The sequence below is a fragment of the Abramis brama genome, assembly GCF_963993115.1.
Source record: "Abramis brama genome assembly, chromosome: 1".
Taxonomy (NCBI): Eukaryota; Metazoa; Chordata; class Actinopteri; order Cypriniformes; family Leuciscidae; genus Abramis; species Abramis brama.
This window is the reverse complement of record NC_139963.1, coordinates 37,751,065-37,762,807: the sequence shown is the minus strand read 5'-3', so window position 1 is coordinate 37,762,807 and position 11,743 is coordinate 37,751,065. Positions and strand designations below refer to the sequence as shown.

Genomic DNA, 11,743 nt, shown 5'->3' with positions numbered 1-11,743 from the left:
CAGAGCAGCAAAGTTTGTGGCCACCTTCTTTGCATTTTCCACCCATTATTGAAATAGACACTTCATATCAGTCTTTTTAGCTGCACTGTACATAACTAAAACATAAATGTACATAACTGTACATTTATATATTTTATGTAATTTGTAGTTGTTCCACATGAATCACCCATGAAACTATGACCAGTAATAACTATCTTTAATTTCCAATTCTTTGTTTAGACTCCAAAACATTGAATTCAAGTTAAACTTTCAACAATAAGAGGTTGCACAGTGTCTCAAGTGCTTGAAGAGGTTATGTATTACCATTTTGACATGATTTTGAATGATTTTATTGTTTGACGTACAATGTCTTTGACATTAGCAAATGTTAATGTACATTTTAGACGCAATATATTATTATTGCCATTTGTCTATAAAAGGAAATTGTATTTTTGTTTTGCTACAAAAACAAAAAATATAAAGTACATATTACATTTAGGTGTGGATTACACTCTAATCTTTCATTGATTAGGCTACTTTTAACCAGCAACCCAGGTGCATCAAAACTTCAGAAAATGAAAGAAAAAAGAAGTATTGGACATAACCAAAATAACTAATTGTACCTACTTTTTTTTTTTTTTTTCACAAGGTGAAAGGCTTCATCTTCACAATACTTTTTCTCAGGCAGAGTTAATAAGCCTCAAGCCTAATAAGTCTCAATTCATAATGATGTGAGATTCAGTTATGTTGTAATAATTACTAAATTATGAGTACTGAAACTAAAATGTTGACACAAATAATACAGACTTATAGGTAATATAAATACACAACAACCTAATGGTCAGTGAATATGTCCATGTAAATAGAAATAAATAAACACACATGAACACATTTAGTTTTTCTTTATTGAAATGTTAAAAACATCAAATAAGCCAAAAAGGTTAGAAGGTTTCATGTTGATTGTCAATTGACAAAATTCAAAAATCAGACATTTGTCTGATTGAGACTGAATCTAAAACAAATCCTTTCAATATGACACATAAATTACTTCATATCTACAATCTAATGAAATGTAGGCTGATTGGCTAGTGTGTAGTAAAGACATGAAGTAATGTCATCCAAAGATGCACATTTTGTGGAACAAACATTAAAACATATCAAATACAGCCCGAACTACAAGACGCATGTAAAGATAACATACATTACTTTATAAACACAATATTGGTTTACAACAAACAGCACATTAGTGTCGTAAGAAGACATGTATGAAGAAAACTTGTGTCTTTAAGTTTTTTAAGACTTTTGTTTAAACCGGTTCTGTCTTGTCTTGTGACAAAGTCTTCAGGTCAGCGGTCACATAACTATGGGTAATACTTTCATTATCTGAACCAGCTTATCTGGTATGGTTTCCTGGTTACGACTGCACAGTTAAAGTTAAAAAGTTTCACAATAAAGAAGAACAGTGTATATACAGTGTAAAATAATTTTAGAGAATAAATTGGATTGACATGTTATTAGCTCATGTCATACAGCAGGACCATGAGAGAAATGCTTTCTTAACTAAACTGAAATGATACAGTTCCTCTTTGGGTGGCATTTCATATCATATATCTATCTTAAAAGGTGCGCTCATTATTTTTTCATCATTATGTTTTTGTTTTACACATAATACACATCACCTCATGAGGGCGGCAAAGCTGAAATCGCATGACCAGTTGAATACTAGTTTTATCTAGAAACAGAAACAAAACCTTACTGAGTGCGCCTTTAACGTAATCTCATTTGAAGTATAATTTTACCATAATACAATTCCATTACAGATTTGGGATATCGCAATGCAATTCCAATTTACAATATTTTATCAAAGAATGTACATTGAGAAATTAAAAGTAATAAAATTAATTCCATATGTATTTTAAGGTCCCCCCCCCCCCAAAAAAAAGGCACCTTCTTATAAATCCCGAGTAGTGCTTTATACTAATTATTCAATCTTAATTACAACAAACAAATAGTGCAAGTAATACAAATGCTTACTGAAATGTGTCCTGGTTGAGGCTCCAATCTAATACTCCTGTGTATCAGCTGACAGATTCTGCATCCTCTCCACCATGAAAAAACACAGCGTTCCTATGAAGCCCATGATGACCATAACGAGAAGCTGCCACATCAGCATTATGTAACCACTGTAGAAGAACGCCACAGCTGCAAAAATAGACTGAGAGAGAAACATCAAATTCACCTTATTGAATGCATTTTATTTATTTAAATTAAATTTGCATTATAAATGTATAAGGCATACAGTATAGCCACCTAAATTAAGGGATAAATAGATTTTAAATAAAGTGCAATCCCCCGTTTTACTGTCTAAATACTAATCAGATAGTCTTCAGACGTAAACCAGCAGTACTCAAATGCTAAAAATACCATGTATTATCATCAGACTACCGTACAATCATATCAAGTACCATCTTCCATGCAAGTAGAATGACGGCTATGCATTAGTCTAATGATTAGATGCACAAAAATACATACAGTAGATGCACAAACCATATGTGTGTGTAAATTTGATTTGATTCATGTTTTTTTTAATGTATTTTATTTATTTATATAAATTCACACACAATTTGGAGTTGGTAAGATTTTTAAATGTTTTTGAAAGAATGTTCACCAAGGTTTGAATTTATTTGATCAAAAATACTGTAAAAAAAAAAAAAAAAAAGCATTTATTTGAAATATACTTTACTGTCACTTTTGATCAATTTAATGTGTCCTTGCTGAATAAAACGATTAATTTCTTAAAAAAAATAAAAAATAAATAAATCTTTGATTCAATAGCGACTTGATATGAATCTTAGGCCCTGTTTACACCTGGTATTAAGATTCGTTTTGGTCGATCGGATCACATGTAGATGAGGGAGACACATTCCCGTTGACACCCGTTGTTTTAATCCATCTCTTTTGTCCACTTTCAACCACTTCTGTCCTGCTTTCTTTGAGGGAAGGGTCTATGGGCGGTAAATCTATGGGCTTTTTCAGATCTTTTGATCTAATGGACAAAATAAGCTCGCCCAATTTACATATGAACGCACCCGGACACAACGGAAAAACATACGAAGAGCATTACATTTCCTTTCTGCTTTGACAGCTGCGAAACCGCCCACAACGCTGTGAGTGTGTGTTAGAAATCAGAAATGGTGAGAGAACATTGTGCTTGGTAAGCTTTTTGTCTTACAACTAAACTTGGGTGTACAACCGACAAAGTTTAAATCCCGTCTGGCTAGTGCGCTTCCCATAATGTTTACGCATTAGGTCAGTCGGCGGAGAGTAGGCGGCCTTTTGTGGCTGTTCTAGCACATTCGACCACATGAGCGTTTGCAATCCGAATGTGTTTTCAACTAGGTCTGGAAGTGGTCGAAAGTGGACAACCTCAAAACGTTTTACACCTGTATTTAGCCTCGTCCACTTCTGATCCGATCGACCAAAATTAAACTTAATACTGTGTAAACAGTGTTGAATAAATGCAAAATGTCTTTACCTGTATGAATTTAAATATAGCAAAGGCTGGTGCACTCTGCTCGGCATACGCCCGTCCCAGAATGCTGTAGAGTTGAGTGTTGAAACAGCTGTCCCCAAGACCCAGCAAGAAGCTGCACAGCAGGGCTATGGACACGCTACAAGAGTGAATAAAGTTCACCATCAACTATGCAACACCGCACTATTTAGGAAACAAAATGTAGCTCAGCAGACAATCTAAAGCAGCTTAAATTGCATTCAAGGTATCCATTTTTATCAGTACATTCATTCTGTGGGAATCAAACCCATGACCTTGGCTCTGCTTTGTTTTGTAGATTTCACTTATATGCATTCTCCCCCCCCCCAAACAAGTTCAGTGCAAACTTTGCCCCGCAGAGTTCATTGGTCATGTCAATCACAGTGCTGATTGCCTTCACAATGCTACACCAAATGCTAACCCCTGACCCAGTAGTTCTCAAACCTTTTTGGTCATGTTCCCCTTTAAACTTGTTAAAAAGTCTGGCTCCCCCACCCCCCCTAACCTCACCTCTGACTACCAAATAATTTCACTAAAAATTAAAAGTAAAGATTTTTTTTTAAACATAATTTTTATTTATTTTTACTACATCGTAATGGTACGAAACTTAGTATAGGTTTTCACGCTTCCTATGTTAACTTCAAGGACATGATTTGAAAAGGTTAAATAGTCCTGAAAAAGATTATCACGCTTGTACTGTTCGTGGTCAAAATTACCACATTGGAAACGAATGGGAAGCGAATTTCATCTAGTGGAAACTTTTGATACTGTGCCCATACAAAATCTTACTGAAAGTCAACGGTCTGAAGAAGGAAGTTTTAGAGGTATTGGCGTCCTGTGCTGATATAAAAGGCAGAGCGCCAACAGCCATTCAGACACTCAAACACTATTTCCACAGCTGTTTTCCGTGCCGTGCACTGCAGTACGCCCCACACTTTGAGAACCACTGCCCAAACCTTATCTCTTAACCAATGAAATTGGCTGCAGGGCAGGATTTGCACAGAACTGGTTTGGGGGGAGGGGGGGGAATCACGCCACTTATACTACAGGGCCGTTGAATGCTTGAATCTGATTGGTTGACGAACGTTCTAAGGTGTGCATTATTTTCAGGGAAACGCACGGCTAAAGTAGTTCCAGGCAGGTCTTGACCGCATTACAGTTCCAAATCACTTCGCGTAGTTAACGGTAATAACGGAAAATAGGATACAATTCATAACAAGAAAAAGCATTTAGCCCCATGCGCTTGATCTGCAATTTTCAATGTCTAGCTTCACAATCAATGGAAACATGCAGTTTAATTTTAATAAATAAAGTATATAGTCCTGTCTATATTATAATCAATAGAAAATTAAACTGAATATAGGCTAAATAAATGGATAGTCCTGCAGTACGGATTTTTATTGCAGATAATAATAAATAAATAAGTATTTATAGGCCCACTTGTTAAAAGGGCTTTGTGTTTCATTTATTTGGCTATAGTCTACTGTCATCTGTCAATGGAAAAAAAAAAAAAAAAAAAAAAGAATGAACGAATTAATTAAAACGAATTAAATTAATAAATAAATAGGCTAATAATACTGACGCACATGCTTTTCTGTCTCATTATTGCAACATCTCTCTCTAATAACTGCATTAATAACTGCATAAAGCCGGGGACACACTTTAAGGCCGGTTATGAATGCAATTTGATACTTATGACTGATAATGCCCAAACGCGCGTTCAGTCTGTGTTCAAAGTCGGTGTTTAAAATCTGCTGCAGTCGATGAAAACAGTCAGAGAATGTGTCAGTTAGTCGGGTGTCCCCAGCATTAGTCTGCTATCAGTGGCTCAAACCTCCGTTACTAACTCTAAAATGACGTTTTGGAATTAGCAACGGAGGCATTGGACTAGATGCGTAAGAAATTAGTCCTACATACAAGAGCGTTTTAATGACAAAAACTTTACAAACGTCTTGAAATACATAATCTGAACAATGTTTCGAGGTGTGGTAACTGTAGTATAAGCGGAATAATTGACTTCAGGCCGTTGAATTATTAGAAAAATAATGCACACCCGAGGTGAACGGCCACTCCGCTTCGCGTCGTGACCGCATTACCACCTCGGGTGTGCATTATTTTTCTAATAATTCAACGGCCTGTCGTCAATTATTCCTTACTTATATTACATATTGTTATACCTTGGCGCCAGATATGGCTTATGCTGTGAGCTTGTTTGAAAAACCACAGGTGCATCATCTGGTATGTTGAGGAATATCAGGTAGAAAGCCACAAAGTGCACAACCATCCCTAAGAAGACAACTGAAGTGCGCCTGAAACGGTTATTTTTCAATACAAGTCCAAACAATCCTCCTCCTGCAGACAAAAGACAACATCTAATCAAGTTTCAGTCTAGGCAGTAAAAGTATCTGCCTAGCTTGCCATTGGATAACCAGAATACCAAAATCAAATGGTAATCAAAGTAGATGTTTCTTCATACTGAAAGTGGCTTACCAATTATCTCTCCGATTCCCACCACAATGCCTGAAATGCCGATTAAGCCTTTTGCTGCATCGCCAAACTGTGTCGTAGCTCCAATGCAGGTTCCATAAATGCCACTGTAAAATGACAGCTCCAAACCTTCAATGAGACAACAGGAATCAAAACATTTTCATCATTCTCAAATGCTCAAGTTGTCAAATGAATGGATGTTTCCTTTAGTGATGTCTTTACCACTGTATGCCATGCAGAAACTTAATAACAGTATGGTTTTTGTTTTGAAGAGTTCCACAATTGTCTCTAAAAGAAAACAGACAAAAGAAAGAAAAAAAATAATAATAACTGATGAACCACAACAAATATAGCCCAATTCTTTTAATAATTATTTAATGAAATAATTTTATAACAAATAGGGATTTAAGGAAATGAAGCCATATGAACTTACTAAACTCTGTTTTAGCTTCCGTCACAGCAGATGTTGCTCTTTGTGTATATCTAAAATAACATAACACAAAATATATAAGCTTTCAATGAAAAAGCAAAACAATCAGTATCACCATCGTTTTTTTTGTGTGTTTTGTCTATTGTTTGTGTTTATAGCTGGGGTTATCATGGAGACACATAATTTCCAGTTATTACTACAGTTATTATTTTTGTTAAAATGAGGAATATCATAACCATATTATTGTGGTGGGTACATTAAAAATATCAGCAGAGCAAGTATTAATCTTAATATCTGGTCAGAATTATTATTTAGGATCTGTGAAAGAGATCATTCTCTTTCATTCTTTTCATTTCACTCTTTCATTACGGTTCACTCAATGAAAGAGTGAACTTACATTAATCTTGCCGATAACAGAGACTGTCCCTCCTCTTCAGACAGAGCCTCTTCCAGCTGACAGACCTTCCTCAAGGCAAGAAAACTTAGCGTCCCGAGTGCTGAGATAACCAGCAGAGCCGTAAACATGATCTTTCTGTCTTTATCTGCGATAAAGTGACAGAAACAAAAACAAAAATGTATAAAAATAATTTTTTTAAAAATCATTTTGAAATATTGTCATTTGAGAGTAAGTAAATAGACAGGATATATTGTGTTTAGTAGTGATTAAATAAGTGCTGATTAAACATAAATAAAATAATGAACACAATCAAATATGATGTTACCTGAAATTTCAGTTTTTCCATTCCAATCAAAATAAACGTACAGATTGCCAAACAACATACTGGAAAGAAAACACACATTTTCATATAGGTAATCCAATTTCATATTCGGAATACAATTGGTATTACTGATTTGGTTAGTATGTTTGCATAACTCCTCCAATATGGCTTCCTTTCTTCAGTTAACACAAAAGGCAGTGGCGTGCACAGACCTCCACAGACCAGGGACCAAATTGGGAATCCTAAAAGATTCCTCTGATCCTAGGCCAGTCTTTGATCGCTAGTTTAACATGTCCGATTAATGACCATTGATATCAAATTTGACCTCAGATGAAATTCTGGCAGTCTCAGAAGATTTGATGCACGGTCCAGACTTCTCCTACGATAACCGTCAAATCAAAAACCAATACAAGCACAGAACCTAATGACGCAATTTGTGAGACAACAACAAACCAACACTTGCTCCACACACACCCCTTCGTTTTGTTTGTTTTTTCAGCTCGCCACCATTTCAATCCCCACTGAACATGTCACGGCTTGATGATGTAAAACCACAGACGGGTTTTCTTGCGTGCGTCTGTTTTTAAATGCGTCTTGACTGGCATTAATGACGACTGAGATCCATCAGCATGACATGGCTTACACAGCAGGGATCAAGTTTATTGTATAATTTGCCAAGCCACATTATTTTTAATTTGTTGTGTCTGTGTTGTTAGTAGATTACCCACACCTGATTATCATCATCAACTCTCCTAATTTGCGCTGCTCCTGGAGATTGCGTTGGTCATAATGGAAATGAGCTGCGTCTGTGTTCTTTAATTTGTAGAACTTTACACTCCCATCAACGCTTTAATGTGATTGCGGTTTCACGATAATTTGCCCCGTTTAATGAATTTGACCTTTAATATTCCATATTAGTTTAACTGTTGATAATCACAGCTGATTAAGGGTAATATGTTAGTGGGAAGTATAATGTTTGGACAACTGTGAATCAGATTGAGCTCTCTGTAAACGTTTGCTGCTATCTTTTCTGGTACCTGCACTGCAGTAAAGCCCAAAACAGTCCTGTGTTCCTGTTGATGGTGGAAGCATCCGAGTTCTCCACTAGAAAGTGCCCTTGGGCTGTCCAAAGCACTGTGGATAGAAAAAGGACAGGTTGCATTATATTAAATTGGATTATATTTAAATGAATTGAGAGCTAATATGAGCCGTTTTGCACTACTTAATTATAAATATCCTCTTAATAAATGAATGATTAAAACCTTTAACTATCATTTAAACCATCACCTTTGATTCATTTTGACAGATAATGATTGACTAACCAGTGTTACAAAAAAAAAAATGCAAGTATACTTCCTTTTATGACAGAAATGGCCTCTACCTTTGCTTGGGCATTAACAAATGTAGACTCTCTTCTGCTGTAGAAGTATGTACTGTACATAAAAGACTAACCAGACAGGCTGAGAAAATGAATGCTAGGTTGACGCATAAAGATGTTCCAGTCAATCATCAGCTTTTTGCCAAAACCATTTATTTCTTTTATAAACATGTATATGAAATACACAATGTATGTGATTGTGTGTTTTAAATATCTACTTACTGGCTGCTCCAATGCCAATTACCACTGATGTAAAATAAAAGGACCATGTTGATGGAATGATGAATACAGCTATATAACCACTGAAAAACACACAGAAGTAAACAATACACACAACTGTTGCACACTGACTTCATAATGTACAGTCACACAAATATCTTTGATACTTGCCTATAAAGAATTCCACTGAAGAACATTGTAAACCGTGGTCCAATTATTGCAACGATAGTGGGAGCTAACACATTACAGAAGGAAAAAACTCCATATATTATTCCAAGGCTGTGAAAAGAAAAAAGGGGAAGATTTTATATATCAGAGTTTCATCAGAGTTTATTTTGCTCTTAAATTAAGTTCTTAATGTTTTGTGCAGCCAGCACCTTCTGCTTCTGACATTGGAAGATGTGTGACTATTTAGCCTCTACTCTTATAATAAATCATAACTAGGCTAAACCTTAAGTGCTGCATTTGATCTCTCATGCATTGTTAGTAAAAATTACAAACTCCAGCAGTGTTCAACTCACTAACATTGAAAATATTTATGTCATGCCAACCTACAGTGACTTTTTCAACCACTTTGAATGTATCCAGTGTAGACAGTGTAGAATTCAGTGAGCTTGTGCTTCAGAGATTCTTCTCTTAATTTCTGTTTATTACCTGTTCATTTCTATTTATTATTCTGTTTATACACTGCAAAGTTTCTGGATTGACAATTGTATTTAAATGCACAATTGAATCAGAAACTGCGATGATTGACAGTGATAACCAATGGATGAGACAAAAATAGTTTAAGTAGTACTGAATTCAACAGTTTTTGCGAATTTGATACCGAGAACTACGAAATTTTACTGGTATTGATACAGATTACTGAAATTTTGGTACAGTGTGACAACCGTCAAATTAGACTGAAACAAAGATGCTTTACAGTGAATTGTATTATATTTAGGCTGTATGTCCATCATAAATCAAAAAAAAAAAAAGATGAAGGACTGGGGGAATAAATCTTACCTGTGATACCCACTTCCAGTGAAGTTAGTGCTATTTAAGCTTTTCACCACTGTTTGCTAAAAGGAAATAAAAAAACAAATAAATGTCTTGCTGTTCACCTAAATAGTCTAAATAGTATACAAATGAATTTTTAAACATTGTATTTTTTTTATATTTAATGTAGAGTTTGTTTTTGTCCTTGTTCATCTTCTAGTCTTTTAATTGGTTCATTTCTCCTCTGTTTTTTCCGTTTGTTTCCATGGTTACTGATTGAGTTAGTTCTGTTCAGGTGTGTATAGTTGCTTTACCCTCTCTTGTTTGTGGTGTATTTAAGCCCAGTATTGAGTCATGTTCAGTTGTCTGTCGTCGTCTGTGTACCGTTGCTATTTCCTGGTTGTTCCGTTCTTGTTTTTGAATTCCTGAGTATTTCTGTTAGTTTGAGTTAGTTATTAATAAAAGACTGCTGCACTGAGATCCAGTTTCATCTCTGCTGCCACCAGGACAGTGACAAAGTAATAAAAACAGCATGTAAAATAGTTGTAGGCTACATGAAGCATCACTGTGAATATTTTAAAGATGGTTCATTTTGCACTAGAACTTTCAACACATTTGGAATATTTCCTGAATCTCAAATGTGTAAGGTATCCTTTTTCATGTTACATAGAGTTTGTGGGTTTTTCTGTGTGGAGTGACTGTGGTTAACATAAGTCCACCTTGACATTTGAATTTGTTCCTCCCATTAGTTATGCAGGATAATTCATTGACTGATGGGGGAAATCAAAAACACGAGATACGCCTGACCCGTATTTACCTCAACAATGGACTGATAGTTTTCAGTTTTATTGAATGTCGTTTTTTCACAATATAAAATACTGAAATAAACCTGAAAACTTGCCTTACAAAAATTCTTAGGCTACTGCAGTACAACTGTGTGAATAAAATGTTTGTCTGAAGGACATTTTATTGTCGTAAAAAAACTAGTAGGCCCTATGTGCTTTCTTTTAGTAGACACTATTGCTAAACTATATTTTACTGTTAACATTTCCGTACAGAAACAGTTTAAACAAGTTTTAACACAGCATGTCTTTGTAGGATCATACATCTTAAACTATAGTTAATAGCATGCAGTATGAATGCAAGATAACTTACTTCGATATTCCCACAAGTGGTGAAAGCTGTAAAAATGAACAAAAATCCTATTCCCAAAACAACAACATTATATGTCCTAATGTCCGCCATCCTCGCCTCATGTAAGATGAGTCCAGAGTTTCAGTCAGTGATCCCGGTCCATGTGAATAAAAACAACATCCAGCAAAACAAACTGTTATGGGGAAAAAACAGAAGTTGAGTACTTGGTAATCTACTGCATGTTACAGTATTATTGCATTATATCTGACTATAATAGTTAAACGGTTGCGAATACAAGTTCGTGGTCACAGAAGTGCACGCGCCTCGTGACCCTCAAGAATGAGATGAAAGTTGCTGGAATGCAAAATCCATGTGATAGTTTCCGTGGCAACTACTACTTTACAATGATTTGCTATAATATATTAGCCTACATATGTAAGTGAATACCGAACTGTTGCTTCAAGATGACATACATTTGCGTTGCATCGTTGAGCTAACTTGATACATTTTCAGTTTAATGTATCATTTAGGGCGACCAGTTATTCTAGGTTAGCAACAGCATTGTGCTAGTTACACTGTCTGTTAATAACACTGTATCATTGTAATAACTTACCCGAATTCACAGACTGTAAACTTTACTGTAAACACGTAGTTGCTGCTGCAACTCTTGTGAATAGAATGTTCACCAATAATGAAATGATTAGTTCCGTTGACTTGTTTACATGTTTCTTTCAAAGGTTGTAGATTGTGTAAACGCTGAGAGATTGCCAAACCCCTCAAGGTAAGGTAGGTTAAGTTTACGCGTAGATCATCAGTAGCCTAGATCTAAAAGCACTATCCACACAGCGCATGTCAATCACGATTATTTG

General features: G+C 35.5%; 1 protein-coding gene across 2 annotated transcripts; it reads right to left on the bottom strand.

Moving 5' to 3' along the window:
- Positions 1–866: 866 nt before the first annotated feature.
- Positions 867–11,724, bottom strand: LOC311066147 (UNC93-like protein MFSD11). 2 transcript variants are annotated; one of them, XM_084087161.1, is made up of 15 exons: positions 11,488–11,724; positions 10,896–11,067; positions 9,768–9,823; positions 8,934–9,041; positions 8,766–8,845; positions 8,203–8,299; positions 7,169–7,227; positions 6,844–6,988; positions 6,450–6,499; positions 6,239–6,304; positions 6,020–6,145; positions 5,707–5,881; positions 3,515–3,650; positions 2,014–2,194; positions 867–1,711 (listed from the first exon to the last, which is right to left on the bottom strand). In XM_084087161.1, exons 2-14 carry the CDS (start codon positions 10,983–10,985, stop codon positions 2,042–2,044), a joined length of 1,341 nt encoding a protein of 446 aa, XP_083943287.1. In that variant the 5' UTR covers positions 10,986–11,067; positions 11,488–11,724; the 3' UTR covers positions 867–1,711; positions 2,014–2,041. The 2 variants fall into 2 exon arrangements, with proteins under 2 accessions (XP_083943287.1, XP_083943286.1); XM_084087160.1 differs by having other exon boundaries at positions 867–2,194.
- Positions 11,725–11,743: the final 19 nt, after the last annotated feature.

Coding starts and splice junctions, on each gene's coding strand:
- LOC311066147 (XM_084087160.1), bottom strand. CDS start 10,985: ATGGCGGACATTAGGACATATAATGTTGTTGTTTTGGGAATAGGATTT. Junction 7,228..8,202: donor TGGGCTTTACTGCAGTGCAG/GTACCAGAAAAG, acceptor TTTTCTTTCCAG/TATGTTGTTTGGCAATCTGT. Junction 6,989..7,168: donor TGGAAAAACTGAAATTTCAG/GTAACATCATAT, acceptor ACTTTATCGCAG/ATAAAGACAGAAAGATCATG.